Source organism: Bos indicus x Bos taurus, chromosome 23, assembly GCF_003369695.1.
Source record: "Bos indicus x Bos taurus breed Angus x Brahman F1 hybrid chromosome 23, Bos_hybrid_MaternalHap_v2.0, whole genome shotgun sequence".
In the NCBI taxonomy this organism is placed as follows: domain Eukaryota; kingdom Metazoa; phylum Chordata; class Mammalia; order Artiodactyla; family Bovidae; genus Bos; species Bos indicus x Bos taurus.
The window spans coordinates 49,899,941-49,926,752 of NC_040098.1; the positions used below are offsets into that span (position 1 = coordinate 49,899,941).

General features: G+C 47.5%; 1 protein-coding gene across 1 annotated transcript in view; it reads left to right on the forward strand.

The window, feature by feature from the left end:
- F13A1 (coagulation factor XIII A chain) overlaps positions 1-14,897 on the forward strand; it is a 143,551-nt gene extending 128,654 nt beyond the window's left edge. Inside the window, exons 14-15 of the mRNA XM_027524821.1 lie at positions 8,007-8,143; positions 13,132-14,897. Of these exons, the coding sequence (XP_027380622.1) occupies positions 8,007-8,143; positions 13,132-13,285 (291 nt within the window). The 3' untranslated portion in view covers positions 13,286-14,897. The remainder of the gene's footprint in view (positions 1-8,006; positions 8,144-13,131) is intronic.
- The last annotated feature ends 11,915 nt before the right edge of the window (positions 14,898-26,812 follow it).

Here is a 26,812-nt window from a genome sequence, read left to right on the forward strand (position 1 = left end):
CTCAGTTGTGTCCAACTATTTGTGACCCTATGGACTGACTATACAGTCCAGGGAATTCTCCAGGCCAGAACACTGGAGTGGGTAGCCTTTCCCTTCTCTGGGGGATCTTCCCAACCCAGGGATCGAACCCAAGTCTCCCGCATTGCAGGCGGATTCTCTACCAGCTGAGCCACCAGGGAAGCCCTGATGATCTTGATGGTTAATGAAGGGCTATTTGGGGGAGAGGAGAGGACAACACAGGGATTCAGCTGGCCCACAGGGTGGAGGCTGGTGCGGGACCTGGAGCACTGTGCCAGGGGCTTTCCCCCCGGTCTCAGAGAGCAGAGAAGGGTCCCAAGGTTCATGTCCTCACCCAGGTCAACCAGAGCAAGAATACCTTTTGTAGAGAAGCCCCGGAGCACGGGGCTTGGATGGCCGGGCCCCCTGGGTTCCTCATCCTACCTGGGCAGCTTTGGGTCAGTTCCTCAACACCTCAGCTGTACAATGGTCCAGTAGTATCGCTGACCTGTAGGCTACTGGGAGGGATAATAGAAATAACTCTCACAAAGAGCTGAACACGGTACCTCTGTCATGGTGAATGCCCAGTGGGCTGGCCCAGTGGTAAAGAACCCACCTGCCAAGGTAGGAGACGTAGGTTTGATTCCTGGGAAGATCCGCTGGAGGTGGAAACGGCAACCCACTCCAGTATTCTTGCCTGGGAAATCCCATGGACAGAGGAGCTTGGCGGGCTACAGTCCCTGGGGTCGCCAAGAATCTGACACGACTGAGCGACTGAACAACAATCGTTAATACTCGCCCCGTTATTAATCGTAATCATGTGTAAAACAACGCATTGTCAGGGACTGAATGTGTGCTGTGTCTGAGCGCTCAGCCTGGCCCAGGACCTGGTGTTTGCAGGCAAGGGTCCACTCCCGTCCCGCCCCATCCTCTCTGCCCTGGGATCCTGCACAGAGAAGTGCTCCAGGCAGCAGGACCCACGGGCTAGAGGGACGGTAACACTCGCCTGGCGGCATCGGACCTGCGCCCTGGGTGTTGAGCATGTGCACGGTTACCTGTGGGACTGTCCTGAGAGGGAGGCCCGTCCTGAAGAGCCTGGAGGAGCCTTGGGGAGGGGGGTGGGCGAGGAGAGGTGGTCACACACCTCAGACCTCCTACTAAGACCTCCTCTCAGTATCTGGGCAATGAACCCCTCCCAGTGCCATTGAAAACAGCTCAGGTCCCACCGCCTCCTTAGGATCATCTCGTAGGCGCGTCCATCTCGTAGGAGCGTCCTGCAGCTGTGTAGAACATCCTCAAACACCAGCAGAACCTGTTTCCTCCTGTGAATGAGGAACGCGTTTGCCAGGGAAGAGGGGCTCCCTCTCCTAACAAGCACAGAAGCTCGGGGCTGGCTGCTCGCCCAGATGGCTCCTGAATCAAGACGCTTTCTTGGTTTCTCTTAACAACCCCTGTGCTCCCCCTGGGGCCTAACTAACCTGAGGCCACCTGTAGCATCCTCCTCGCCCGCCTCCTGCCGGCGCTCCAGGAAGTCCAGAATGTAACCAGAGAAGAGCCAGGGGGCCTGGGGCCGTGGTGGCTGCTGAGGCCGGGACCCCAACATCCCAGTTCATACCCTTTATCCAAACTGGGGGCCCCCTGAGGACTAACGAGTGTCCCCCAGGTGCTGGACGGCCACCAGGCAAACTGTGAGACTCAACTGCCATTTCACTCTGTTCTTGTGAGAGCCCAAATACCTGGAAATTTCCATCAAGGCAAAAAAAGAAAAAAAAAAAAACAAGAGCAAAACTCTGAGCTCTAATTATTCCCAACCCCAAACCCTAAACCTTCTCCCCTCCCAGCCTCCCAATGTTTCTCCGCGACTCTGTCGGTACGGGTCCCAGTCACCAGGACGCAGCCCTGCCGGCAGGGTGAGGCGGCTGGAGTGGGCTTCCCCGCGTCTCTTTGGAAGGCGCCGGTGGAAGCTGCTGGCTTCTCTCCCATGCGCTTCTCGGCTTCGGCCCCTGAGAACCCAAACCCACGTCACTCCCCACGGGGGAACGTGCGGATGAGAAAGTTCTCCTGGTCACCCTGGCAGCATGGTCTCCCTTTGAACCTCCACAACATTTAGAGTCAAGAAAGGCCGTCTTTTGGATGCTGTGCTGCGCAAGGTATCACGCGGAATCCTCCCAGGAGCCTCGTGAGAAACCGAGGCCCAGAGAAGTCAAGTGACCAGCCCGGGGACACACAGCAGCGGCCACCGGGCTTCAGATGCTGAGGGCAGCCCGCCTTCCCCTCGGCTTGCCCACCGTGCTCGCTGTCTCTGGCTCCTCCCCGCAGGGGTCTCCTCAGCACTGCCCTGAACCCCCTGTAGCGAGAGACCAAAGTCCATGTGAAGGCCCACCCTGACGGGCTCCGAGCAGGTGAAGCCCAGATCAATATTCTGATTGATCAATATTCTGGGACCCGGGAGTGTCCAGACCAGCCGTGGCTTCACCTGCTCAGGTAGCTGCGTCTCTCTCCATCCTCTGCTGGTCCCGGAGGGTCAGGCCGTCTGCACCCCACGGCCAGGAGCGCGTACCCCCAGGGCTCCACTGTGAGGCGCGCCTCTCCACGTCCCTCTTGGCGTAGGTGTGAGAAGGAAAGTGAGAGTCGCGGGTAATTGGGCTGCCTCAGACGTGTTCCCTCTGCATTCCTGCTTGCTATTTTCTATTCTTAAAAACAAACACGCAGGCAAAGTAGAACATCAAGGATAACGAATCTCGTCTACCTCGTCATATGACCACGCTGTGCTTGAGCTACTAGATCTCCTTTGAAACGATAACTCTATCTTTACCCCACTTAGAGAAGACTGTTATCGTCAAGTAAGACAGCTGTGTCAGAGCCCCAGGGTTACCTTGCCACGTTTGACTCTGGCATAGAGATCTGATTCTTTCCCTGTAAAGTCGGAAAGAAGGAGTTGAGTTGTATACATGTTTTCAAATTTAGTTCAGGATCAAGTTGTAGTCACCGAGCTCCACTGGTCGTTCAGCGATGGCGAAAGCTAATAATGCAAATGACTCTTCAGTGGATTTCAGGAAATAGACTCCTTTCAGCGAAAAAGGAAGTTACTATTTTTGCCTCTCTGCTGTCAGAGATGACAGGGTGTGCAGCGTTTAAAGATGAATGCCCTGGAGTCAGAAAGACCTAGATTCCTATCTGGATCCTGCCGACATCCAGGGTCTGTAATGTGGGCATTTTGTTTATCTTCAATGTTTCATTTCGTGTCAGTAGAATGAGGATGATGTTACTGCCCTCCGCCAAGTCCACAGAGGGTCACCCAAGATAAAGGGAGCACAGTGGTGAGCAGGGCGCCTGCATCACTGTGCGGACCCTGAACGTGCCGTGAGCTGCTGTCCCTGCCATTACTAGTCAGGGTCGGTGCAGAGTCTCCCTTCCCCCACTTGCTGTGTGACCTGGAACAGGTCACTTCACTTCTCTGGGCCTCACTTTCCTCATCTACTTCATAGAGTTGTGAGGATTAAATGAGTTAATGTGAGTAAATCCCTTACATCACCATTGTCTAGGAGGTGGTGGTGGTGGTGGTACTTGCTAAGTTGTGTCCAACTCTTGTGATCCCATGGGCAGAGGAATTGGCAGGCTTCAGTCCATGGGATTCTCCAGGCAAGAACACTGGAGTGGGTTGCCAGTTCCTTCTCCAGGAGATCTTCCCAACCCAAGAATCGAACCTGCGTCTCCTGCCTTGTAGGCAGATTCTTTACCAACTGAGCTACAAGGGAAGCCCAGTAGGATGTTCCCTAATTACCGGAATACCCTAAATACGCACTGTTCAGTACGAGAGCCACTGGACACATGTAGCTGCTGAGTACTTGAACTGCGGCTCGTATAAGTGAAGAACTGAGTTTTTACTTAATTTAATTTAAATTCATTTAAACATTTAAATAGCCCCATGGGGCTGGCAGATACCATACTGGACAGTCTTGGAACCGTGGCTGACTGTTGTAAAACCATTTGCATTATTTAGTCTATGCCAATTCAGCTGGGCTAGAGAGAAACAGCCGTGGTGGTGTTGGTGAGTATGATTCACAAACAAGCAACTGCTCGTTACCAGCAGTGATAATGCTCCCCGTAGTGGGAGGAGGGAAAAGTTCATTTTCCAGTGATAAGTCACGGAAGACATGACTGGCAGCCCCTGAAATAAGCACTGTGAGGTGAACTAATAAATCATGTGAATTATATTGACAACTAAGCTCATTCTTTGTCAAACTTTTCCTTCATTTCAGTTTTGATTTTGAATATAGCTATATATATATTGTAAAGCATATACTCCATGGAAGAGATCTTGTGATTTCTTAAAAAGCAGTTCCTTCCCAAAAGTGTGTGTGTGTGTGTGTGTGTATGTTAGTAACTTTCTTGTTTACCAAAGAATCAGAATATTGATCTTTATCATGAAAAAAAAACAAGGGCTCAGTACGTCAATATTGGTGAATGGTAGTTTAACTTGAAAAAGTATCATATTTTATGTCAACATAAAAAAACGGAAATACTTTAAATGGAATATTGGGGAAAATCGGAGCGCAGAAGTGTTTGCTGTCCCTGAGGATGATGTATGTTTCATCCTGTCCCCTGGTCCAAGTAACGGCTGGTCGTCTGTTCAGTGAGTACACGCTGTGCGTGGCGCATCGTGTAAACCAACACATACTTTGAAGATCCTACGTATATTCTCCATTTTCCTCAAAAGGAGGAGGAAATATTGCCTAAGCAGAAGATGGTGATGTTGAATGTTGGGTTTTTAATGTTCAGTTTGGTTTGAGTTTCTAAATTTCATTGTCTTCTCAGCAGTCAGGCCAAGGACGTTTAAATTCCAGGGGCAGGAGACAAATGTCAGGAAAGGGATGCTGGATCTTTGTTAATTGCAGAAGAAACTCTCCACGATCTGAGAAGGGCCCCCCCTTTCATCGCAGCCTGCTCCCTGCTCCAGTATCAGGGAAGGCTGGGAAGTACTTATTTATGTACCCCTCCAGCAGCTAGTAACAGAGACCATATCTAGGAGCAAACTGATTAGGCACAATACATGAAATTATCTAAGACTTCATATCCTAATCATACTCAGACCTACAGCCCGTCTCTGAAGGCCCAGACACTGGGCCAATCTCTCAAATACTAAATCCCCCTATCTCTGCCATCAGTCACCTGTGACCCACTTTCCACAGCAGAAGAGTCTTCCTGTAGAGCTAGCCTACCCGTATGTAAAGGATCCTTAACCACCAGGCCCCTGAGGGCCACAGACGTCCTGGCCTGTAATGAACCCCCTGAAGCCACATGCAAGGTGTGCATGCATCCTGCATTTGTCACTGTGTTTGTCTGTAGAAGGAAAGGTCAGTAGCTGCTATCAGGTTTCTCTAAGGTTCCTGTAATTGCAGTAGAATGCCATGAAGAAAGCAGATGGCTCCAAAATATTTTTCCTCCAAAATCAAAGTGATCATAGCAAATGCTTTCACCAGTAGTGTCTCTGAAGCAGTTCTACTTTCTTCAATTTAGACAGCTTTTGTAAATGTTATCTTTATCCTCTATTTTTAGAAACCAAAAAGTGTTCTGAGATTTTTTTTTCTTAGGAAAAATATGTTGGATGAACTTGAGAATTAAGCCAAAGATTCTATGTAAAGTATCCCAATAATGGACTTTTATACATCCATCCCTTGTACCATGGGGACTGGCTCCAGGACTCCTGCAGAGACCAAAGCATCCCCAGATGTGCCCAGCTTTGCATTCTGCTGTGCACGCCAGGTTGAGGACCACTCAGGAGACACTGCTTGGCACACAGTCCTTGCTTCGTAGGTGACACCACCTGCTGTCCTCTCCACCGTCATCCACGCCCGCTCCACCCCTGACTCCTCTTTCCAGCTCTCCACCCATCCCACCTTAGGGGGTCGAGATTTGACAGTAATAACCATAGACGATTGGCTATAATTTTCCTTTTTCTTATAGATTTTTAGTTATTGTTTTAGTTATCAATATGTCCCAAAGAGTAAAGTCATAAGGTTTTACCCTTCACTCTAGAGTCTCCCAGATTCAACCCCTGGGTTGGGAAGATCCCCTGGAGAAAGGAATGGCAACTCACTCCAGGATCCTTCCCTGAGAATTTCCATAGACAGAGGAGCCTGGCAGGCTACAGTCCATGGGGTCACAGAAGAGCCGTACATGACTGAACGACTAACACTCACTATTACTACTCACTAGACTGAGCGACTTCACTTTCACTTTTCACTTTCATGCATTGGAGGAGGAAATGGCAACCCACTCCAGTATTCTCGCCTGCAGAATCTCAGGGACAGGGGCACCTAGTGGGCTGCCGTCTATGGGGTCGCACAGAGTTGGACATGACTGAAGCGACTTAGCAGCAGTAGCAGCAGAGTCAATAAGGGAGAATCTTCTTCTTGGGGCAAAGTCCCTCCTTTTTCTGTTCTAGCAAGGCTCATTTCCATTTGACTTTTCCTATGTCATACACTGCTTAAAGAAATAATGTAGTATAATAGCTGGGTTGCTACATGGAAAACTCAAACAACCAATACATTTCCTTCTTAAGCAGTCGATTTAATAGAGCACATATTTACTGGACACCAGCTAGATGCTGGAGTTGAAAGTGGGCTAAAATGAAGTGAATAAAGGAAAATACCCCAAGTATTGCTAATCCAAATGATGTAGTTGAGCCTGTAATGTCTTGAGCCAGCCATTGTGTTAGCTGCTTTATAGGTATTGTCTCATCCTGATCCTTTCCTAGGAGGGAAGGACTAGTTTTATTATCTTGTTCCCCAGTAATTCAGAGTTTGCACAGATCCATCCGTCTGGCATACCAAGCCCCGAAACCAACAAACAAATGCTCCCAGCCGTTTCCTAGCACCTGGTGTCGGTGCTGGGAAAGCAGATAGTCCCAAGCGTGCAGTATTATACATCGTGAACAGCATAAGGACCGAAATAATACTAACAGCAACCCTAATAATAGTGTTCTACAACGATTACCCCATAGGAACATCCACCTTGTTTCAGAAAACTGAGTCTCAGAAAGGTTGAGACCTTACAAGACCTCACAGCTAGTAAGGCCCGAAGCTGTCATTGAACTCTGGCCGCTTTGCCGCATACCCAGTGCTTCTGTTTTTTAAACTTTTTATTCTGTATTGACATGTAGCCAGTTAACAATGTTGTGATGCTTTCAGGTGAGCAGCGAAGGGGCTTTCAGCCATACATGTACATGACATGTATGTACATACGTGTATGTACATGACATGTGTGTACATACATGTCATGTACATGCATCCATTCTCCCCCAAACTCCCTCCCATCCAGGCCGCCACATAGCATTGAGCAGAGCTCCCGGTGCTGTACCGGAGGTCCTTGTTGGTTCTCCATTTTGAATATAGCAGTGCGTACACGTCTGGAACACACCCGGTACATCTGAGGCTTGTGATACGTAAACTCACCCCAAACAGCCTTCTAGCTTCAGATATCCAGACTGGGGAGGAAAAGTCTTTTTTTGCCTATTTTAGCATTCAGATTCCTCTTCTTCAATGATGAGGACTCCCTCCTTGGATGTATTTCTTTCTCAAGTACCTCCAGGAGCGTTTTCTTCCTCTTGAACTCAGGGATCCCTCCCGTCCTGGCAGGAAACCTGAACCCTTTCCAGGAGCAGAGTCCACCTGTCCTCCCTGGCCGCGGAAAGCTGTTGCTACCCTGAATGTACTTCCACCTCCTGCTGCCGGGAACAGCCAGTGGCCGAGGTTGATAACCTGAACTCTAATTAGGGTGGTTTTCATAATAAGGAAAAGACTGTGATTCTAATTAGCAATTTTCCATCTTTTTCTCAACAAGTATCCCCCAGTCAAAGCAATATCCTCATCACATTGGCTCCTTTGCCAAAAAATGGCCACACTGTAAAACAGAAGGAAAAGCAAAGATGGGTAAAGATGTAAAGGTGCAGAAAGAGGCTTTGTGTGCGGCTAACATGCTTCTTTCTCCTCCAACTCACTCCTCAGGTCCGTGGTGCTCAGGTCGTGGGTTCCGACATGGTGGTGACGGTTGAGTTCACCAATCCTTTAAAAGAGACGCTTCGCAATGTCTGGATCCGCCTGGATGGTCCCGGAGTGACGAAACCCTTGAGGAAGATGTTCCGGTGAGCACTGGGGGAGGTGGGGACCTGGGGTAGGACCGTGGGACGTTCCTCTTTCTCCATCTTTTCCCAACTCACATCTAGCCCCGGTGAACATGTCTGAGAAGCTGCTCCCTCCTTATTTACAAGTCTCTGGGGCTTGGGGTGTTGGTTTGACCAGCACCATCAATTCTTAAAACCACTCTAATGGGGTGGGTACTATTATTAGCTCCCTTTGGCAGTGGAGAAACCTGAAGCTTTGAGAGACTGACTGGTTTGTCCCAAGTTGTACAGTGTGTAGAAATAAGTCTGCATCCAGAACTAGGATGGCTGCTTCCAGATCCCCAAAGTCAAGAGTTTTGCAAACTGCCTCGTTCTTCTAGTATTCACAGGGTACCCACTATGAGTCAGGTGTCATGAGTTAGGACCCTGGCAGGAGTCCTTTCTTTCTAACCCTACTCCAAGATCTTACCAATCCGAGCACTCTCTAGAATTGTTGCTTTCAGTAGAAAAAAAAGGTGAGCCTAGAGAATTCTGATGCCAGGAAAGACCCTGATGCTGGGAAAGATCGAAGGTGAAAGGAGAAGGGGGTGGCAGAGGATGAGATGATTAGATAGCATCACCAACTCAATGGGCATGAATCTGAGCAAACTCCAGGAGAGAGTGGAGGACAGAGGAGCCTGGCCTGCTGCAGTCCATGAGGTCACAAAGAGTCAGACACGACTGAACAACAGCGGAGAGTTCTAGCCTTGGTTTCCTGTTTAGGGGACCAACAGCCGTTCCAGGCCCGTTGCTTGAAGGTCTGCTTTTGGCACACCTCACACCGTCAGACTGTGCCTACAGCTCTCAGCTTCTGTGACTTCTAGTGACAAAGAGTGTCACAGACAAGACAGCGCATTCCATGGTCAGATAGTTCTAGTGGCTGGAAAACAATTCCACCTTTCAGTCCCACCAGTGGGCCTAGTCTGTCACCTGGACCCGTACAGAGAAGAAGGTACATTTGTCTCCCACCTGATGGCTTGCAAATGTCTGCAAACCGCTGTCTGATCTTCCCGCATCTTCCCTACTCCTCCCCAGCTTCATTCCCCTCACCCCTAATGCAGTTTCAACTCCCTCCCTCACGTACATCCTCCAATTTGTCAGGGCTCCTCTTAAAGTGTGACACCCAGAATGGACCCCAATCTCGGAGGTTTATCACTTTCATTTCTACCGCAAATAAGGCCCCGTCAGCATCCATCAGTCCAGCGTATTTCCTGTGGGGTGACCTTCTAAGGCACAGAGAAAGAGGGGGAGGTATGTGGAAACCGCCTTATGACCCAGATACGTTAGGAATTTCCCCAGCTCCCTTTGTGGAGGACTCTGAGTCTGTAAGACAAGAGCAAGGCCCTCCTTCACCCTCTCTGAGACATCTTTAAGACGATGTGCCCCCTGAAGACTGCATTTCTGTCGAATCACAGCACTCACAGCTTCTGCATCTGAGCATTTAAGAGGGGCCTGATGCCGGCAGATGCAAGAAACAACAGAGAAAATAGTTTGAGTGCTTTAATTAAAAAAAAAAAAAAAACCACAAGCACAAAATATAACAACACTTCTATGCTAATAGGGAAGCTGCCGGGAAAAAAAAAAAAAAAAAAAAGGAATTAAATTAGAAATCAACTCCAGCTAGCGGAAGAGGTCAGAGGAGCGTGCCCCACTTTCGTCAGAAACGACAGTCTCGCTCACCCGTTCTCACACCTTCCCACTCGACTCAGATGCAAGAATCGCTCAGGCGAAGTGAAACACGTTTCTTCTTCAAAGCAGCCCCCTGCTGGAGCCAATTTTTCCTCCTCCAACAGTAACCCCACAAGCTTCATCTGAGGGTACCAGAACCTCCTGCCACCTTGACACCGTGGCTGTGCAAGAATCCCACCTTGGTCGCAAGCCAACGCAAGGAAAGAGGCAACCTGTGCATTAGAGGAAAAGGTGGCTCCCCGCGGCGAGCAGAGGCCCAGCGCTGGGGAGACACCGGCTCGGAGGGCTGAGTGTCCAGGGCCGTCAGGGGTGCGTGTGCGCTCAGTCGTGTCTCACTCTTTGCCACCCCGTGGACTGTGGCCCACCAGGCTCCTCTTCCATGGGACTTTCCAGGCAAGAATACTGGAGGGGGTAGCCATGCCCTCCTCCAGGGGATCTTCCCACCCCAGCACTCTAATCCCTGTCTCCTGGGTCTCCTGCATTGGCAGGCAGATTCTTTCTTCTCACTGAGCCACCTGGGAAGCCCAGGTGCATTGCTTATGGTTAATACCTGACATTGGGGAAGGGTAAAAGGAGCTGAATTGGGGCAAGGACGGAGGAGGCCATTCCCTACATGGTGGACGTAAGGCAGTGTCCCACCCACACTCTGCCTTAGGCTCCATCAGTAATCGCTTCAACACACAGATCTCCAGCGCATCAGTAACAGAGCCCGGTCCACAGTCTCTCGTGGGGATACAGGTCCAGAGGGTGGATCTCTGCAAAGCAAGGGAAGCTCTGTTTCTCAGAGACTGCCAGGAATTGGAAATAAGTTAACACAGGAAGTGTTTTATGATCTAGGCTGGGCTTGGGACTTTAGGGAGACCACTGCTTTCCCTGTTTCCTCCTGATTCCTCCTCCTCACACCTTCACAAGCAAGACAGGAGCCAGCCAGCACCCACGTCCATCTTGTCAGACGACTGATACACAGCTGTGTATCCTGTCCTGTGAAAACCTGATCAAAGAGTGGCAGGTCCGTGTAACAACTTGGACCCTTCAAGTGCAATTCTTTGGGACCAACCAGAACCCTTCACAGGGCTGTATTCTTTTCTCAGATACACACCTTGAATAGTCAAGGGAGTGCCCACTCCACTCGGCATCCACACCCCTGCCAGGGCCCTAGGCGGCAGGGAGTCTGGAGCTCCAAGCAGAGGCTCTGGTAGGCGGGTGCTGGCGAGCAGGGAGCTGAACGGGGAACAGGTGGTGCCTTGTCCGTGGCCCACTTGGCAGAGCTGACTCTACTCTGAAACGATTCACCTTACCGCTCTCTCTGTGCTTCCTCCTGCCGTCCTTGGATGCTCAGAGGTGCTGCCCCCTGAGACCCACAGCTGTCAAGTTTCTGCTTTTGATAATTCCAGAACATCAAATAATTCCTCTTCCAGATGCTTATTTTTTTTTTTTTTCTTTAAAAAACGATCAGGTTCAGTAAGTTATCTTAAGAGGAAAGTTCCCCGACTTTGGGCTGTGGTTTGAGATTTTGAGTCTCTCAAGTAGGACAGGGGGCTGGACACGAGGAGGACGAGCAAGGCAGTTGCAGCTTACTGTAATCATAATCCCTTAAGCCCGCCTGCGTTCAGGATGATAAATGGCCGGCACATCCTGATAGCTCAGCACATTACTGAGAATCATTTATCACCACACGTATCCCTGGGAATACAGGGCTCTTCCAGTATTACTCCACTCACCCAGATGGGGAGATGATGCTTTTCTTTCTGCATGCAGGCCTTTATCTGTAGGAAAATGCATACTTCGACATGGATGTGTCTCTTTGTGGGTATCTTGGATGATACTCATGAGCGGGCATGGGTACATGGATGAATACCATTATGGGGGCGAGCTGATGAATTAGAGCAAATAATGAACCCACTCCACTATTCTTGCCTGGGAAATCCCACGGACAGAGGAGCCTGGCGGGCTACAGTCCACGGGGTTGCAAAGAGTCGCACACGACTGAGCGACTAACGTTCAACAATTCATTCAATGAAGTAAAGCTCGGGGGTACTGTTTCTGTTTGAGGGAGTTACCTTCCTCCTATGGCCGTCGGCCAGATCCTTAAACCAGACAGCTATTTCACAAAATGTTCCTGATGGATCACTTGGGGGGAACAAAGGAAAAGGGAATGAATGAATCAGGGTTTGCTCTTGAGAAACAAATATCTAAAAACCTATATTCGTATTGAAACGCCTATTTAAATTAAGGGTGGAGAACTGTTTCTCTGCATCCAGGCAGGGAGAACCATCCTCAGTTATGTTACAGAGAGCTCAGGCATTGCAAACGGTGACCAAAGCTGATGGTAAATAATAAAACAGTAATTACACGGCAGCAGCAGCATATATCTAATATGTGGCATTTAGCCATATCTTGCCATCGTTCCAAGTGCAACATGAGTACCAGCTCGCTCACCCTCTCCACATCCTCTTCAGTATTTCATAGTGCCCACCGTTTACAGGTGAAGAAGCCCATGGTGAGGTCAGAGTGTTTCAAAGCTTCAATCATAAAATCAATTTACTGAGTTGGAAAAATTCTCCCATATGTAGGCTATATGTGTGCACTGGTCACATAATATGGCTTTTCTGTAACTCAGTGAGATCATGTATATAGCCACATTTCTAAAGAACAAATGCCAGATTAATGGAGACACCGAGATTCTCAAAACCAATGCCTAGAGGAGCCCCAGAGAGAGACGCCCCCAAGCCTCAGAGGCATTTCCCAGGTCACCGGCCACAGATGACAAACACACAGCAGGAAGGTGCGTGGGCAAGTGACCCACGCTGGGTGAGGCAGGGTCGCAAATAACAGGGCGGGCCAGATCCCAAGCCCAAGAACAGGTCTGTCCCAAGGGGATGGGCCAGAATGAGTGAAGAGCATCACGACCTCAGTATAGGAAGCTGTGGATTCAGATAGAAGTCTGATCCCAGGAGGGACCTTTAGCCCCCACATGAACTGAGAGCATGTTCATGAGGCTACTGCAGAGGCTTGGGGGTTCTCGGCATGGGCCACGTCCACCAGGAGGCAGGCAGATGCATCCAAGCGGAAGGAACCATGACCCATGGGGCTGTGGCTGACCGAGCCTCGGATAGGAGCCCTGATTGGGTGGTGACTGGGAAACCGGCCGACCAGGCCTTTCTGTCTTCCAATCACCATCAAGTGAGAGAAAGAGCGCCAGTGACCCAGACCTTCACAGTGGGAAACGCGATCTGCCTCTCTGGGGAGTAAAACCTTTCCTGCCTCTTCCATCCTTTCAGGGAAATCCGGCCCAACTCCACCGTGCAGTGGGAAGAGCTGTGTCGGCCCTGGGTCTCCGGCCCCAGGAAGCTGATCGCCAGCCTGACCAGCGACTCCCTGAGGCACGTGTACGGCGAGCTGGACTTGCAGATTCAGAGACGACCTTCGATGTAGACGCACGGGGGGCCGAGCTTGACCCAGGCACCTGGCCTCTTGTAGTCTTGGCTGAGGAAGTTCTAATGCAAAAATAGTCAGCTCTTGCTTTAACTTAGCTGTGAAGCCCTGGACAGGACTGGATAGGCTCCCAGAGTGGTGACGGCGTGTATTTCAAAGACACGCTTTTCAGTGTGGCTATTCAATGCGCAAGGTAGTTTTTAATCAGCCCACCTTCCAAAGGATTCTGAGCATTAGCTTTAATTAAGCCCTAATTAGGCTCTCGGAGCTCATAAGAGTAAAAGTCATCATTTATCATCTCAAATGGCTGCAGCTCCAACATCAGAGGACTTCCCTTGCCTGGGGATTTGCTCAATACGTGGCCTCATGTAAAACAGGGCTTCTCATCCCCCTACTCAGCCTTTTGGGGATCACATACTCCCCAAATGGGAGGGAAGGACATGATTTGGGCCCTAGAATTCTATTCCCCTTTCTTGGAATCAGGTTTTAGCCTCCATATCAGAATATCTTCCCCAGGAATTGAGTGCAGCATCATTTTTCTTCTTGGCAAAGCCAGGGAAAGGTCTTCCATCTTGCACCTGCGGCAAAGCGACCGCCTGCCAAATTTCACAGATTTACGTTGTGAGAAGAGGTGGCTCCATATTAACAAATTGCATTTGCGGGGAACTTAATCCCCGAAGACGAGATACGAAAGCAGGTGCAATCTCAGATCTATTAAATAATGTAGTTTTATAGTGCTTTTTTTAGGAGGCGTCACACCATGGCCCGAACGGGAGGAACCAACGGCCCTGACTTTAACCCTTTGGGGGCTGTAGTATTAGAAATTAACCAGACCGACTTAAGACAGTGGGGATGAGGAATTAACCTCCTTTATTAGTGATTGTACTTCACCTGTCTCCCTGGAAGCATCTCTTTGGCACAATGACCCAGGTCCAGGTACAGTTTTAGAGACAGAATAAACCCAACAAGTTGGAGAAGCTGGCAGATTTAGTGACCAGATGTGGAAGGGCAGCCACTACTTCTCTCATGCTTCACATCCCCCATGTTGAGACCTCAGCTCAGCACACAAGTGCTAGAAGCTGAAACAGACTCCACCCTGCAAACAGCCGGTGGGACTGCACAGCCGATGGCAGAGGACACGGATATCACTGGAGTTCGGCTCTAAGGTTCCAACAGGCAAGGCGACCAAATATTTATCTGCAAGGCTGATTTTTTTTGTCCAAATTAGCAAACTGATATGCCTAGAGTGTGATTTAGGTCGGTAAATTGTGCTTCTTAGCAGAAGAAAGGAAAGACGAATAGTGAGGAGGAAGCAGGGGGAACGCCAGAATGGAATTGTGTGTGGTCTCTACAACCACATTTCTAGGCCTTTGAGACGGCTCCTGAGCCTTCGGCACTGGAATCCATGAGGGTTAGCCAGTCCCCTTCACAGACGCCTTGTACCTAACTCTACTAAGTAATCTCCCAGCATTTGCCAAGGCTTCCAATGCTCAGTTCTAAAATGAAATGCATTTTGCTGGACTGTTAAACCGGCTTACTGTAGTATATTCTTATTAACTAGAATGTAATCAAAGCTTAAAATAAAGCTAATCTGATTGTATTTGCACCTGTACAGAAGTGACGGCTTTTGCTTTTCAATACAACGTACTACTAACCACGGCTGCTTGAGAAACCACCCTTCCTTGGCAGCAGGTGGCTCACCCTGGAGAGTGAAACAAGCATCTCTCCTTGAGGGAAAATAACTCAAATGGGTAATGACGTTACACTTAGCCTTCCTCATGGCTCTCTCTACATTTTATTAACCTCACTCAACTAAGGAGGAAGTTTGGTTCAAAAATCAGCTTCCAGAAACTTCAAAATCTGTGCAGACACTTTTTTCATGAGTAATCTCATGAATCATTATGATGACTCAGTGGACAAGCCAGCATGAACACCTATCATGACGAACACCTTTTGTCGTCTTAGAACAGAGATGGAAACTATATGAAAAATATGTATAGGAGGTCCCAGATTCATGGCTGACATCACTGAGCAACTGCATCTTAGGGCCTCGCAATCCTTCTCCACGCAGAACTCCAACCAGCTGTTACAAACTGATATGGAGTTGGCATTCAGAATAAAACCTATTCTACCTACGTTTGAGTCAGCCCACGCCCATTGACAGCTGAGACTCTAGACTGTGCAATGATGCCACGGCTCTAAAAAATCACAGTTTAGCACTGGTAACAAACAATGTGGGCTTCCACGCTGGCTCAGTGGTAAAGAAGCCACCTGCCAATGCAGGAGGTGCAGAAGGCTTAGGTTCTCTCCCTGGGTCAGGAAGATCCCCTGGAAAAGGAAAGGGCAACCCACTCCGGTATTCTTGCCTGGAGAATCCCATGGACAGAGGAGCCTGGTGGGCAACATCCATGGGGTCGAAAAGAATCGGACACGACTGAGCGACCGAACAACAACAAACAGCAACATCCCATGCAGCAGCAGAGACTCTGAAGTCCAGCTTTCACCTGTGCAGGCCCTCTATGCTTTGAACAAATCCTTATGTGTGTTTATAGGTGTTAATCTTTGATGACTAAAGAGGGGTAACAATACTTTTATGTCCACAAGGTTTTTCTGGGGATATTTCAAGCAAGACATAACAACACATGCAAAGAGATAGATAATAGATAGATATATAGACAGATGATAGAGAGAGATGACAGTTGAGCAAGAGAGGAAGAGATGAAAGAGATTGTATAAATATGTGTATTTCAAATAATTTTACTCTATCAACCCTTTAAAATAAATAATCATTTCCAACCTTTGATGAAGAAACTAAAGGGACCTGGTAGCCACACATCAGGGTAAATCAAGTGGGTAGGAGTTGAAAGGAAGTCAGTCTCTGCTTTGCTGTGCATTCTTTAAATCTCATTATGTCTCTCAGAGTTTAAAGAACGCTGAATTAAAACCAACTCAAGACTCTTCGAGAGCTTCCCTTGTGGCTCAGCTGGTAAAGAATCTGCCTGCAATACGGGAGAACTGGGTTTGATCCCTGGGTTGGAAGATCCCCTGGAGAAGGGAAAGGCTACCCACTCCTGTATTCTGGCCTGGAGAATTCTGTGAACTGTAGAGTCCATGGAGTCACAAAGAGTTGGACATGACTGAGCAACTTTCACTTTATTTTCAAGACTCTTTGAAGAGGTGCAGTATCAGTTCAGTTCTGTTCAGATCAGTCACTCAGTCATGTCCGACTCTTTGCGACCCCATGGATCCCAGCACGCCAGGCCTCCCTGTCCATCACCAACTCCCGGAGTTCACTCAGATTCACGTCCATCAACTCAGTGATGCCATCCAGCCATCTCATCCTCTGTCATCCCCTTCTCCTCCTGCCCCCAATCCCTCCCAGCATCAGAGTCTTTGCCAATGAGTCAACTCTTCGCATCAGGTGGCCAAAGTACTGGAGTTTCAGCTTTAGCATCATTCCTTCCAAAGAAATCCCAGGGCTGATCTCCTTCAGAATGGACTGGTTGCATCTCCTTGCAGCCCAAGGGACTCTCAAGAGTCTTCTCCAACACCACAGTTCAAAAGCATCAATTCTTCGGCGCTCAGCCTTCTTCACAGTCCAACTCTCACGTCCATACATGACCACAGGAAAAACCATAGCCTTGACTAGACAAACCTTTGTTGGCAAAGTAATGTCTCTGCTTTTCAATATGCTATCTAGGTTGGTCATAACTTTCCTTCCAAGGAGTAAGCATCTTTTAATTTCATGGCTGCTGTCACCATCTGCAGTGATTTTGGAGCCCCAAAAAATAAAGTCTGACACTGTTTCCACTCTTTCCCCATCTATTTCCCATGAAGTGATGGGACTGGATGCCATGATCTTCGTTTTCTGAATGTTGAGCTTTAAGCCAACTTTTTCACTCTCCTCTTTCACTTTCATCAAGAGGCTTTTGAGTTGCTCTTCACTTTCTGCCATAAGTGTGGTGTCATCTGCATATCTGAGGTTATTGATATTTCTCCCGGCAATCTTGATTCTAGCTTGTGCTTCTTCCAGCCCAGCATTTCTCATGATGTACTCTGCATAGAAGTTAAATAAACAGGGTGACAATATACAGCCTTGACGTACTCCTTTTCCTATTTGGAACCGGTCTGTTGTTCCATGTCCAGTTCTAACTGTTGCTTCCTGACCTGCATACAAATTTCTCAAGAGGCAGATCAGGTGGTCTGGTATTCCCATCTCTTTCAGAATTGTCCACAGTACGGTATAGTATATACTATACTATATATATAGTATGCAGTATAGGTGCAGTATAGTAACAAAACTTATACAGATTTATGATAGGAATATGAAGGAAAATGGAGTTTGTGCTAGACTCATTGGCAATCAAAAGTCATAAAATTCCACATATAAGTTCATCATTTATGAATATCCTTCCAATGTTATTTTTAAAAAGTAATAGTCCACACAATCACTTATTCAGCTTTTCTACCCCCTCCATTCTCTCAATATCCAGCCAGCCTTCCAACCATCTATCCATCCTTTATTCCAGCCATTTGTTTAAGCATCCATTATTCATTAATTAATGATTGTATGCAAGCATGAATTCAACAAGTATTTATTGACCATTAAGCATCATAGTAGAGATTCAAAGATAAAAAGTTTCTGCTCCCTGTTCACAAGCCAGATGCAGAGCCAGATATATAAATAAAGTATGCATAAAGTATGTATTTATAAATCTGCAATTAGATGGGGATAGGTATGTTAATAGAGGTATGTCCAGAGTACCATGGAAATAAAAAGAAAAAGATGCCTGGAAAAGCCCCCCGTAATTCTCCAAGCATACTGGAGGGAAGATTTAAGGTGCATCTTGAAGAAGAGACTGGGAGGTAAGGTGGAGAACATCTGACAGAGACGAGCTCGTGTAGGGGAGAGAAAGGCCAGCCCTCCCGGGCAACTGCAGCTGCTGCGGCCTGAGGACATGGTGAGTATTCAGCAAGGAGGGGCGGCTCTTCGTAGTCCCCATCAGAATGATTCGTGGGATCATTCATTGAAAGTATCTATGGAGACTTTAGCCACAGAAGTGCAGGTATGAGTCAGAGCTGGAGCACTTCCAGGAACAAGAATTTGTTTCTTCTAGGCTGTGTGGTGGAGAAAGGCTAAAAGTGGCTGCTGATTTAAAAACTGGATCCAGAACTGAAAACTACAGGCAGATCCAGGAGGGACAAGAGAGTAGTGTGCCTAACTAAGGGGTTGAGTCTCAGGATAGATGATCAGGGTGGGCCTATGGTTGGTTCAGGGACCGGAAATGAAATGTTTTAGGGCCCAGGAGAAGACTCCTGAGAGTCCCTTGGCCTGCAAGGAGATCAAAGCAATTAATCCTAAAGGAAATCAGTCCTGAATATTCATTGGAAGGACTGATGCTTAAGCCAAAGCTCCAGTGCCTTGACCACCTGATGTGAAGAACTGACTCTTTGGAAAAGACCCTGATGCTGGGAAAGATTGAAGGCAGGAGGAGAAGGGGGCAGCAGATGATGAGGTGGTTAGATAGTATCACTGACGCGACGGACATGAATATAAGCAAGCTCTGGAGATAGTGAAGGACAGGGAAGCCTGGTGAGCTGCAGCCCATGGGGTCACAAAGAGTTGGACACAACTCAGTGATCTAACAACAAGTTCCCAGGAGATAAAGTGGGAGAGGAAGCAGGCCAGGGGAGCCATCTCTCACACAAACAGATACCAGTGGGGGACAGACAAGCTCCCAGAAACTCAACTTGGAGAATCCGACTACCATGGGCGGGGACTGCTAAAGACCCAGGAGCTTATTCCTCGCGCTGTGCTCATCTCTCTCTTACAGGCAAAGCTCTCTGCCTCACTTAGACTTGGTTTTGCCTTTATAAATCTCTACAGAAGCATGAAAACAAGAAACCCACAACACATAAATAAATGAGAAGAAAGACAAAGCACCTCAGTTGCAACAAGAAAAGTTACTAGGAGACTGTGTTTACCTCTTGTCAAGAGCTCGGGAGCATTTTTTAGCTTTAAAGACAATGGACATTTTTAGAAGATGGTTGGTAAGCGTGCTGCTAATACAATTCGTGAACTCCCGTTAATTTTCAAGCTAATCATGGTTCTAGGACTTCAGTAATTACCTAAGCAATGTTTTACCACCCCCAAACTAATTCAAACGTAAGAGGTACTAATGAGTACTTCCTATTACTAAAGCATGTGCCTAGAATACCCAAGAAAGGGTTCTTTCCTCTTCTTTCTGGTTTAAAAAAGTTTGGACAGTGGAAAGTACTACACGATGAAAATTACAATCAGACTTAGAATTCCTTATGTTAAAGCAGTGAACTATGAATAGCCATAAGATCACTGCCGCTCCTTTCATCAAAGCTGGTCGTCTTTCCTTCTCTCCCCTTGATTCTAGGCTAGCTCTCTGGTGCTCTGACCAATGGAGTGTGGTAGTAAGAGCTCTGTTGGTTCTCAGACCCAGGGAGATGGGCAGCTTTCACTCATTGTCTCTTGAAATCCTTTCCACAGAAGTCGTGAGCTTCTGTATAAAAGCTCAGCTTCTTTGGGACTGCCGAACTGGAGAAGCCACAAGCAGATGTTTCTGTCAACCGTCCTAGCTGGATTCAGCTTCCAGGTCCTTCCACCAAGGCCCTAGACATGAAAACAAAGGCATCATAGCCTAAAAGGAAGAGTTAAAGGAACCGGCAATATTTAACCTGTTAGACCTGGGAGGACACATGCTAGATCTCCTCAAATATACAGAGGTTGTTAACAACACACTGTGCAACTCTACACAATTTTCAGGTAGAAAAGATGAAGTTCCAGCACCGAGCATTTCCTTCCAGCAGGAAGGGCGTTGATTGCTCTCCTTTCTCAGACTGTTGGACTGTGCTCTGCTTATGTGATGCTGCATTGCAGGTGACCTGGACTTTCAAGCTATGGTTTTCTAGGCCCGTCCTCACCCTCATCCCATCAGCATTTGGTTGGATGCCATTAGGGATAACTTGAAGTTGAGAGAGAAGTCACGACGGTGAGGATGGCTTTGCTCTTTCTCAAAAACTTGGGAAATAAGACGATTCCACGGAGAACCTCAACGAGACATCAGTTCCCTATCACCTCCGAACCCACCTTTCCCATGAAGCACCAGGGACAGTTAGTAGCCTGATCATGAAACTACATGCCATTTTTTCCCCTTGAACACTCAAAAATGCCTTGATTTGCACACAGATCTGTACTGATTTATCTCTAACCACGTGGAATAAAGTAACTCATTTTTCTGTTAGCTATGTGCTGAGTTGCTCAGTCGTGTCCCACCGTTTACGGCCAGGCTCCTCCACCCATGGAATTCTCCAGGCAAGAATACTGGAGAGGGTTGCCATTTCCTATTCCAGCTATACCTAAACCCCAAATTTGTGGCCACTGTTACAGGTTTAAGTCCAGTAACGGCTTAAAACCTAGAGTATCTGGTCAAAGATGAGCTGGAAATTATCCATGAAGAAAGGGATGTCCCTCTCTTGCCACAGCTGATGTAGGTGGCTCTGGACCGTTCTTGCCTCCCAGAGCTGTGTCCTGAGGACTCCACCAGTGGTCACAGTGAGTGGCCTTCCTCCTGCCCAGACTCTTGTGTGCAAAGGCCTTTGCGCCATAGCAGGGTGCCGGGTTTTTGCGAAGAATCTTGCATCAAAGCACCATCCAAAACCCAGCCATTTCCAGGTGACTCCTCAGGGTCCCTGGCGGGACAGTCTGGGAGGTCCCGGCTGTGTTCCCCAGCCCCACACATGACCACTTCCTCAGAAAGCAGAGGACATCGCTGCGTCTCTGTGTATACCTTTCCCCAGAAAATATTCCTAAACTTATCAGAGCATGCCCTTTGTTACAAACATGGCATTAATGTGGATTTTGACTATTTTCCTACCATAATGACATGCTTAGTCTCCTACTTTGGATGATTTTTTACCATTTGCTTATCCTTTACATTTTGTGGAGGGGCTTCCCTGATGTCTCAATGGGTAAAGAATCTGCCTCCAGTGCAGGAGACACAGGAGACGCAGTTTCAATCCCTAGGTTGGAAAGATTCCCCTAGAGAAGGAAATGGGGCAACCCACTCCAGTATTCTTGCCCAAAAAAATCCCAGGGAACGAGGAACCCGACAGGCTGAAGCCCAAAGGGTCACAAAGAGTCCGACGCGACCGACACTTTGACTTTTAATGTGCTCCTGCTTTTAGTGATACTTTATCATTTGCCTCTCCTTTACTGTTTTCTGGGGCTAGTTTCTCGTGGCTTACATTGCCCTATTTCGAATTTGAACATTTGTATTTTGCAGGGTTTTGTGTTTTTTTAAGTCTTTATTGAATTTGTTACAATATTGCTTCTGTTTTGGCTTTGTGGCCACAAGGCACCCCACCCGGGGATCAAACGCACACCTGCTGCGTTGGAAGTGAAGTCTTACCACTGGATCACCAGGGCAGTCCCCTCTCCCGGGGACTGTTCAGTGACAGGTTCACACTCCCACCGAGTGTTTCGGTGCCCAGACGAGGCCTGTCCAGGCTGAAATGCCCGCAGTGTTTGACCACCGCTGCCAAACTTGATTTTCTGTGCACTGCTTTTATTAAGGCTGAGCTCATGAGTGTAATTCTTTTTCTTGGCTATAACCGTGAATTCACAAAATATGACTCTAATAAAGAAATCTGCTTTTACGCAGATCATTAAAAGAAATGCTAGATATCTTCGATAATATCCCAATTAGCTTTATCGCGTATACAATGCTAAAACCTCATATAGATCAACAAAATGTTATTACTGATATAAAATTGAAAAACAGGTAGAATGTGAGAACAGCACTGTCTGTGATGAGAAACAATAGGCTTCCAGGATCTCCTGACCAGCAGTGTTAAGCAGAAAATGAAGGCCATTATCTGGGAAATTTAAGCTTAAAAAAAAAAAACCCAAGCTCACTTAAATAGCCTAAATATTGAAAGCATAATATAAAAGTGTTCTACTTCAACCGGTTCTCTCCGTTAATCCTGGTTATCCCCTAAGAAATCTAATTTAAGGACAGCCATAGCACCTCTGCATTCTCAGCAGCGCTTAATATTTTGTTCCATTAGTGCTAACCGCACATAAAATGATAATGCATAATGAAGCTCTGCTATATATTGCTTTTTGAAAATTAAAACATCACATAATTAGGTATGCAAAAGGTTACCTTTGCTGTTATTATTCTTCCTATTAGTATTACTATTAATAAAAAACGCCATTAAAATCTCATGGCACACCTGGCCCTGTGCTGAACCGAAATGCAGCAGAGTCCTGCCGAAACAGTGAGATGAGAGCCCGGCCCTGGGTACTGCTGGCCCCTTGGAAAGCTTTGGGCAGCGTCTCCTGAATCTTAATACACGCCATGACCTGGCAATGCCATCCGTAGGTACATACTGAACAGAGACAGGATGCGTATAGTCACCAAAAGATGAGTGCTCAAAAATGCCCACAGCAGCCACAGAACCAGATAACTTCAGCAGGCCAGGCAAGGCTTAGCTGGGTGCTTCGGCTCAGGACTGGCTGCCGTCAAAGTCAGCCAGGGCTCAGGTCTTATCCGAAGGCTCAGCCCAGACGCTCTGGTTTCAAGCTCGTGTGGGCGCCCCTCACAGATGCCGGCCTGTGGACCTTAGTTCCTCGCTGGCCGTTGGCCTCCTCTGGCTTCTCGTTACGTTGGGCCATCTGCAGGGAAGCTCACACCTGGACGTCTGGCTTCCACAGTGACGAGAACACGAGAGAGCAAGGCAGAAGTCCGACTCTCCTTGGAACCTAACCTCTGAAGAGACGCCCACCATTTCTGTAGAAATATCACATCTGTAAAAAGCAATTCACTGGGTCTAGCCGAAGGTCAAGGGGAGGGAATCCCATAGAAAGTAACTGTCGGAAGGTAAGGATCACTGGGGCCATCTTATGCTATAATATAATCTATGATAAAAAAATAAAAACCTATTCTTAGAACTGCCAAGTGGAGTCACAGGGCCTGAAATACACAAGGTTTTTTGGTTTCATGCTGTCTTTTTTCTTTGGCCTAAGAAGCTGTCCATGAATACTTCTTACATTCTAATTCAGTTTTTTAGGTTGTTTTTTTTTTTTTTTTTTCCTGCTTAATGGAAGACTTCAAGCTTCCAGATTTACTTCTTGACAGACCACTATCTGATCAGACCCAAATAAACATCTTTTTTTTTTTTAATTTAATTTTTAACTTTCTTTGGCCATACCATGCAGCATGCAGGATATTAGTTCCCCAACTAGAGATTGAACCCACGCCCCCTGCAGTAGAAGCATGAACCACTGGACCACCAGGGAAGTCCCTCAAATGAGCACCATTAACCTGCTCACTCATCTCCTTCTCTAGCTGCAAAGGCAAGATCTGGATGCCAGAGACAGGGGGAGTTGCTGTTTTCACTTCGATCTCACATTACAGACACAGCTTAGAAAATACCCTGGAAAACCAACATCCTTCATGGTTAATATTTGGGCCACCTCAACTGGGGTTCACGTCATTGTACACCAAAGGCAACAGATACAGTAGAGATCGCATGGCAGACCATATGTTAACACGTGGGAAAAGGATAACCTTTAAGCTTAAAGTAGATTTTTCTCTCTCTCCATCTCTGTTGTGCCTTGGCATGGCTTCCCTGACAATTTCTACCAAATGTTGAAAGACGCTGTAGTATCTGGCTGACCCATCACGACGATTTCCTTTGCCAAAAATGACTAACAGTTTCAAATGATTAAAATAGATCCCATCTAGGCAACTGTCCACTTTCATCTTATAAAAGGAGCTCTGTGACTCCGTGGCATACATCGCTGTGTACCTCGTTCAGAATAATCTGTCAATAAGCATTGTTAAATGAATGAATGAATGATGACAATGGCCACCCAGCGGAGGAAGGAGGCAGAGCTACCTTCCCTGATACTCAGGGTTCGGGCTCCCCTCTCATCTCTGTTACTCCTATTCATTTTTCCTGCCAGTAAAATCCTAACGTGCTTTGTCTCCAGGCAGTCCATTTCCTTCTCGCCATTTCACCTTCTGGAGTTGACCTAAGCATTAAAGCCAAAATAATATCAAAGGGAGCAGGGCTTAGAACTCGGCCATTGAACACAGCCTGTTTGAGCATAGCCCGTTGTCTGTCTGCTCTTCCTGGGAATGAAGCATCTGAAGCATTCAAACCTGAGTTGCCCTAACCTAGTTTTCCCAGAAACCGCCTCCCATTTTCCCGTACACAAGCGCCTTCAAGACAATAATCAGAGAGTCAGAAATAGCCCCATTCCCTCTTCCTCTTACTGCCAAAGTGACTTGAAACAACTCAAAGTATCAGTCACCTTACAGCGCTTTCTGCTGCTGGAGTTCAGGATGAGGCTGGGTTTAGGGAATTCAGAGATGATGGTTACAGAAGGGAGAAAAAGATGAGCTTTTGCTCTCTGTCTCAAAATGAGGCCCCATGGGCTGAACATGTTCAGTTGCTCAGTCGTGTCCAACTTCTTGTGACCCCATGGACTGTAGCCCACCAGGCTCCTCTGTCCATGGGATTTTCCAGGCAAGAATACTGGAGTAGGTTGCCACTTCCTTCCCTAAAATATAATTTCCCACAATGGACCGAACAACCAGGCAAGGAGGTGAGCCCTCAACTTGGCCCCCAAAGTGGAGGCTGGGTGGCCAGACCCCAACCAGGAAGAGTTTTGCATGAGGTCCTAAACTAGAAGTGAGAATAGATAAGGTGATTTCTAAAACATCAAAGTGATAATCACTCAGTAGTATCTGACTGTTTGCGACCCCACGGGCTGTAGCCCGCCAGGCTCCTCTGTCCATGGGATTCTCCAGGCAAGAATACTGGAATGGATTGCTATTCCCTTCTCCAGGGGATCTTCCTAACCCAGAAATTGAACCCAGGTCTCCTGCATTGCAGGCAGATTCTTTACCGTTTCAGCCACTAGGGAAGCCCTGCAATTTCTAAAGTTAGTTCCAAATCTAAGCATCTATATTATAAGATCTGCGTTTGATGTAGCACCTGACTTTCCCCATAAACTACTCTGAAACACTCACTGTGTCATTGTCCTTCCTGTGACCGAGATAGTTATATGCATTGCGTGTAGCAGTGTGTCCATAGATAAAAATGTCACTACTTCATTCTTAGCCCATAACTTGAGCCTCATCGGGACACCGTTCTAGCCAATGCTTTTATCAGATAAAGACAATACGCTCCTGGACTGCCTGCCAGTAATGAAAGAGGGTAAAAGTGCCCCAAAAAAGAGAGGTTTACCAGTTTATTAGCTGGAATCCCAGGCTTTTCCACAGCACCCGAGGCCCAATTTTTAATGTCAATTGCCTTCCAGTTAACATCAATGGGATATTATAAAAGCAGGTAAATAAAGATCTGGAAGCAAAGATATGTTTAGGACTCAGCAATGAGTAATCTAGGCTCCAAAAATGACAATTATATCAGAAGGTTGGAAGAGATCAAGTTTTCAAGAAACACTGCATATATAGAGACATAAATTCATTGGGAAGCTCATTGACTCTCCTAGCCAACCACCATCCAGAAGACGGATAAGCTGCGAGATGGCTGGGAGTGGGAAGACAGGCCTGGGAGGCGATGCTGTCAGGAGCAAGACAGCTGGACCATGTGTGACGAGCTGGAGGCTTATCCCGCATCGGTTAACTGGGAGAGGAACCCGTCCTTTGACGTGGACGTGCCGGGGACCCTGGGGTAAGAAGGGTATGCCAAAGTGGAAGGCCAAAGGAGTGAACACGACTGTGAAAGACCTGGGTCCGACAAGGGAGAGACCGACTTTACCCCCTATTTCCTTGCGCCCCGTCCACCCCATAAAGCCCCTCCTCCCAGCGTCCCAGCCTCCACCCTGGGACCAGTTAACTCATTTGTCGGTTTTTCATCCTTAGCCCTTCGAGACCATGTTCCTCTTACTTCTTCCACCAGGGGGCGGTAAAGAGTCTCCCATGCTGCGGAGCTGGGCTGGGCTCTTGGTCCGAAGTGGTTCAGTCCCCACCACCTACAGTCCCACCAAAGCGGGCAGAAAACTAGGATGATCTGTTCTGCAAAGAACAAGGCATTTGGGTTGATGACACAATTCCCACTTTCTGCGTCACTCGTCTTAACAGGGCACAGGAAACACACCAGCTCCAGAACAAAAGAGAGTGATGTTCAAACTCCATTCTTGTGTCTCTTTGCCACCCCTGAAGTATTTTTCCGGAAAAGAAAAAGCCTGTCATTCCAGGTACGTGGAGTTCCGATTTAGAATGAAATACAGGTGTTGATCATTTCCAAATTCTTAGGGCTTTACATGTATGAGAACCACTACGTTCTCAGAGAAATATGAATTAAAAGAAATGATGCTATGAAAAAACGAAATGTGTTAGATCTGAAAAAGATCAGTGCTGACACCATGTCTCCTGATAGTAAAGTTATAGCTTTGACACCAACTCATCAGAAAGGATGGGAGGGCTTGAGGACTGACCCACGACTACTCAGGGCCCTCTG